General features: G+C 39.6%; 1 protein-coding gene across 1 annotated transcript; it reads left to right on the top strand.

Annotated features, from left to right (window-relative positions):
* The first annotated feature begins 1,221 nt into the window (after positions 1–1,221).
* LOC100356088 (olfactory receptor 4P4-like) lies at positions 1,222–2,148 on the top strand. Its single transcript, XM_002708889.3, has one exon. The coding sequence runs from the start codon at positions 1,222–1,224 to the stop codon at positions 2,146–2,148; it is 927 nt and encodes a 308-aa protein (XP_002708935.3).
* The last annotated feature ends 4,060 nt before the right edge of the window (positions 2,149–6,208 follow it).

The following is a 6,208-nucleotide window of genomic DNA, read 5'->3' as shown; positions in this document are numbered from 1 at the left end:
CCAAGTTAGTAGTACTTGGAGAAAGGAAGTGAGATATACAGTGTCATATTTTTTGTTAAATATTTTCTTTTTTAACTGAAATATTCTAGGGTTTGGCCTATGGACATATAATAAGAGTGATAGAAAAAACGGTGGTTCAATTCAAAGATGTACAAGGTTGTGAAATTGATCAAGTGAAGAACTCTGGATGCAATTTGTCTCTCCATGATGTTGTCATAAAAGTAGATATGGAGAACAGAACTCTCAGAGGAAAATGATGATGACTCCTGGATTATACTGGAAAATGAACTGAGAAATCAGGTAAATCCCAGGAATTCATAGGCACATTCGAAGCCCATACAAGGAACTACCACTTCGCTTGTTGTTCTTTGCTTTCCTCCACTTTAAAAAATGATCATGAAAACCAAAGGCAGTTTCTGAGTTTGTTCCCCAGAGATATTTCAATAACGAATCCATTTAAGTGTAAAGATATAACATTTAAGGTAATGAGTCCATTGATTGTTGATAACACAATATTTAAAATGATGAGTCTGTTGAAGTCCATTGACACTACCAAACTTTAAGGATTTAGCATAGTTTCAGTCACGGTGAAGGACTGAGAATTACAGTATCTTTCCTACATTTGAATGACAGAAAACTTTGTCAGTTTTATACATACTGGATATTTAAAAGCTATTCTTAATCTGTAATGCTGAAATTGCATCTCAAACTGAAAACTATGCTTCGATTTTTAAGTATTTGCCCTCTCATTCAGTGTGAATGAGTGTGAGACTTTGGAGTTGATCACAGTTACAATTGTTATTTATTTGTGCTAATATTGTTACTCTGCGTCTGCTGTAATGAACTGTGCTTGTGAGTAGAGATTATATATATTTTGTTTATTAGTATCTATATCATTGGTTACATTGATTGAATGATAGGAAATCATCCACACATATTTATGGAATATGAGAGAACTTTTAAAAGTTCGTGGAAAGTGGACTTAGATTTATTTTGGGATAATTTGTGAAATCCATACACAAGTAGATCTTCATAAGGTTCATGAAATGTATGCTATGAAAAAACTATATATGGATTCCAAATCTTTTGTATCATTTTTCTATGATCTGTTTGAAGTGTCCTTGTAATGTGAATGACTTTGAAAATATGTCGATGACTCAAAATGGCTAGTATTTCAGGCATAATAACTTCAGTTCCTAAATAATCAAAACTGCCAAAGTAATGGAAAAGGAAAACATCACAGAATTTATCCTTCTGGGACTTTTTCCTGGTGAGAATGGAAAGGCTGCTGGCTCTGTGCTGGTGTCCCTTTGCTATTTGGCAATTCTCTCTGGAAACCTACTCATTCTTTTCACCATCAGGGGCAGTCACCTCGGTGAACAGCCCATGTATTTTTTCCTCAGCCACTTGTCATTCATGGATGTTTGCTTCACTTCCACAGTTGCTCCTAAACTGATCATAGACCTGTTGATTCAGCTGAACACCATTTCCTACAATGGCTGCTTGACACAGATGTTTTGCGCTCACTTTTTTGGTGCTACTGAGATATTCATCTTGGTGGCCATGGCTTATGACCGTTATGTAGCCATCTGCAGGCCACTTCACTATACGGTCATCATGAGCAGAAAGGTGTGCTGTGTCCTTGTGATGGCCTCTATTACTGGAGCTTTTATCCATTCACTCATGCATGTAGTGATTATTATCAATGTTCCCTTCTGTGGCCCCAATTGGATAGATCACTTTTTCTGTGATGTATTTCCCTTGTTGAAGCTGGCCTGTACTGACACTAGGCTCTTGGTTATTATAATCATCACCACCACAGGGGTGTTGTCTATTTTGACCTTTGTTGCCTTGGTTATTTCTTACATCATCATTCTGAACACCCTGAGGAGCCACTCAGCCAAGAGCCGCCGCAAAGCCCTCTCCACCTGTGGCTCTCACATCACTGTTGTGTTCATGTTCTTCTTGCCCCTCATTTTCACCTATGTCCCCATGGCTGATTCTGTTAGTGAAGACAAGGTGTTTGCTCTATTTTACACCATGATTGGCCCCTTATTCAACCCCCTCATCTATACATTGAGAAACACAGATATGAAGAGTGCTATGAGGAAAGTGTGGTGCCAAGACAAATGGTTTGAAGGGAATTAAAGACTCTTGTTTGGAGTGCTTTGCTGAACGAAATTCTCTGCACAAAGTGGATTTGATCCCTGCAGCAGGCACAGAGAAATTGTGTGCTATTATCAAATGTTACAGCCTTTGAAGAGAAAGACCCCTAACCTCTATCTTTCTGTTACTCGACTTCTCTGAGCCTCTATGCAAGGGGTATGGATCAGATAATTTCCAGGGCGCTCCCAGCTCTGACATTCTGGAACTTATTCAGTCCTATATGATTCCAGGCATAATGAGCTATAATACTATTACCTGGACAAATTAAAAAGACAGCATGGTTTGGATAATGTTGACTGAGACATCTGTCATAATGAGAAGCCCTAAGTGCTTCGTTTTTGAGATTTCCGTTTCAGTAAAGAAAAGACATGAAGAATATGTATGTTATATATTTTAACTCTTTACACTGACAAATTATGTTTTTCACACTGTAACTGGTAGAGTTTATGGTAGTTAGTCCTTAGTATCTAACTGGTGATGTAGTCTAGCAATTAGAATTTTCAAACTGAGGTAATGATATCTGCAAGATGATATAATAGAAATATCTGGCACTCAGCCACCACCCACCCCTTGAGCTTCAATTTGGCAAATACTCATGTCCAGAAATAACTTCACATGAGCTATGCAAAACAAGTGAGAGACTGTAGCATCTAAATATGGCACAGAAATAGCAAAAGATGTATTGTAAAAGGTAGGAAAGTTGGTTTTACTTTACTACTTCACTCCTCCCCTAACCTGGGTGCCATGGAACGGAAAGTGATCCCCTTCCAGTGAGAGAAGACCTGGCCTTTGTCTCAGACTCTAATTTTGGGCCTAGCCCATTAAAACCCAGGACTATGCAGAGCCCTGTGGCCTCAGACTCTAGTTAAGTACCAGTACCAGTGGGCAGAGCCTCTGGCTCACTTTAGTGCCATGATGAATCCTGCAGACCCAAGGTCCAGGTTACCTGGAGGACAGTCTTAGACACTTCCCTGCCGTCACTCCAATATAATGGTGCCAGTCTCTACACCACCCCCTCTACCAGGCCAACCTCAGCTCTAGAATCCTTACTGTTTCCTTACCATTAGGCTGATGTTCACAGACTCAGCCTTCAAACTGATGACTAGATATGTAAACTCCTAGCTAGTACCCATATACTAAGTCTCCAAGTGTGTTCCTGTCTTAGGCAGGATTCTGCAGGCTCAGACTCCAAGCCTGCCCCATAGCTCCAGGTTTCAGGCTTACTCCAGTACCAGACTGTCCCACATGGCCATAATCATCAGACCGTAACCAGATCTAGTCTCCATGCTGGTCCATATGGATAAAAACTTTTGAGAGGGTAGCTATCGTCTGAGTTTCCAAGTTCTCCCTAGAGTTATAATGGAGCTTGTGGATACAGGTTCTAGGCTTTAGGAGGTTCTGGCCATACTCCAGTGGAAGGTCAGCACCCCTGGCCTCAATTTAGTACCAGTGGACACAAGCTCCAGGTCTCCCCAGAGTCAGGTGTATCCTTGGGCCCCATGCTCTAGGCCAGACCCTGGAACCACAAGATCAATAGCTATAGTCCAAGCTTGTTCTTGTAGACTCTAACATTGGACCTTTCCCTGAAACTCAAGTTCTAGGACCAACAACTTCCAGGTGATTCTTCACAGACTTAGATTCCAGGGCAGCACCCACATGCACCATATGCAAGATGACCTCAGTGCATTCAGTCTCCCTGGAAATCCCCATAGCTCCAGGCACTAGGCCAAATTCTGACAGGCCCTGGAATCCATTCCAGTCCCCACATAGCCAGGCTCCATGTCTGCCAAGCATCAAGCCGATTTTAGATTCTAGGCTGGTACTCATGTCCCTAGTTTCCAGACTGCATTTCTACTGGACCCCAGTGTCAGGCTGGTCCAATGTATTAAGATTCTAGGGTCATTTATGAAGAATCAAGATGCATACCAGATACCATGAATGCAGGAATCAGGTTTTCCCCTGAGGACTACATCGCCAGGCTTGAATAAACAGTAAGCTTCCTATTTAAGTGCTCAGAAACACTTGCAGACTTAAATTCAGTGCCAGATCCTATGTACCCAGGCTCTAGGCCAACTGCTATGCACCTTCTTAATAGGTCTATCCCCTAAGAAACCAGGCTCCAAGTCCTATCTTATGGGCTCAGGCACTAGGCATATCTTCCCGTGGGATGAGAGACCAGGTGAGCTTGGTCCAATGATTCCAGCATTAAGCTTGCCTTTGGACCATTACAGAGCATTTGACAAGAATCTTGCATATACTTTCTGATGTAGGGTATGCATAGATAAAACCACTCTGCAAAGCCTAGAATAAATCCCTCCTTCAAATGAAGATACAGATATGATGCTAGAGGAAACAAAAACAAGAATTGTAAGTCCAGCAAATGTGAAGAATAGTTTCCTAGTAGGAGACCCCCCACCCCCAAATAGATATATATGAACTGCATGATGGACAACTTAAAACCTTATCCCTCTTAGTATTTTTTTTGTTTGTTCTACTTAATACTTTTGGTTGAATACTGTAATCAATACACAGTTATTCTTAAGTGTTGAAACTTAACTGAAAAGTGATCCCTGTTAAATATAAAAGTGGGAATAAGAGAAGGAAGAGATGTGCAATTTGGGACATGCTCAAGCTGCCTTGCCCCAAACAGTAGAGTTAGAAACATACCAGGGGATTCCAATTCAATCCCATCAAGGTGGCATTTACCAATGCCATCTCACTAGTCCAAGTGATCAATTTCTGTTCACAACTGATCATAATGATAGGACTAAGAGTCAAAGGGATCACATAAACAAGACTAGTATCTGAAAATACTAACCGATAGAATAAAAAAAGGGAGAAAACGATCCAACATGGGAAGCAGGATACACAGCAGACTCATAGAATGGCAGATGTCCTAAACAGCACTCTGGCCTCAGAATCAGCCCTTAAGGCATTCGGATCTGGCTGAAAAGCCCATGAGAGTATTTCAGGCATGGAAACCTAAGACACTCTGGCAAAAAAAAAAAAAAAAAAAAAAAAAAAAAAAAAAAGAAAGATTTCCGTGAGTGAGATCCCAGTGGAAAGAACAGGTCATCAAAGAAGGAGGTACCTTTCTCTGAAGGGAGGAGAGAACTTCCACTTTGACTACGACCTTGTCTAAATATGATCAGAGTCAGTGAACTCAAAAGGCTTCCATAGCCTTGGCAACTCATGACAAGAGCCTAGGGTGATTACTGATGCCATAAACAAGAGTGTCAATTTGTTAAGTCAACAACGAGAGTCACTGTGCACTTACTCCTCATGTAGGATCTCTGTTCTTAATGTGTTGTACATTGTGATTTAATGCTATAACTAGTACTCAAACAGTATTTTTCACTTTGTGTTTATATATGGATTCAAACTGTTGAAACCTTTACTTAATATATGCTAAGCTGATGTTCTGTATAAATAGAATTGAAAATGAATCTTGATTTGAATGGAAGTGGAGATGGAGCGGAAAGGGGAGGATTGCTGGTGGGAGGGAAGTTATGGGGGAGGGAAGCCATTGTAATCCGTAAGCTGTACTTTGGAAATTTATATTCATTAAATAAAAATTAAAAAAAAAACTCAAAATAATTGTTGTAAAGCAGCTCAGTGAACATTAAGGAAATACAAACAATGATGAAAGTTACAAAAATAATGAAGCGTTAAAATGAAAAAATTAACAGCGAGATTGAAATTATACACAAGATTATTTTAAAAAGTCTGTGACAAAAAAGGAATTGAAAGATAAGTTTGATATGAGCTATATTTTTTAATCCATGTGCAATGTTTATAGCATGCCTATTTCCACAAACATTTTGAAGAACTATTGCATATTTCAAAAACAAATTTTGAGGCTGAAAAATACAATAGCGATAATCAATAGGAAAATGCAGAAAGCAAAGTAAAGGATCTGGGAATTCAAAGACAGATTAATCAAAAACACTTGTATGGAATCAGAAGAGAAAATAATAACAATGAGAAGGAATGTAGGGACTTAAGAAACTTAGGAGACAGCAGCATCAAAAGATTAATTATT

Source organism: Oryctolagus cuniculus, chromosome 1 (genome assembly GCF_964237555.1).
Source record: "Oryctolagus cuniculus chromosome 1, mOryCun1.1, whole genome shotgun sequence".
Taxonomy (NCBI): domain Eukaryota; kingdom Metazoa; phylum Chordata; class Mammalia; order Lagomorpha; family Leporidae; genus Oryctolagus; species Oryctolagus cuniculus.
This window is presented reverse-complemented; position numbering and strand designations above follow the sequence as displayed.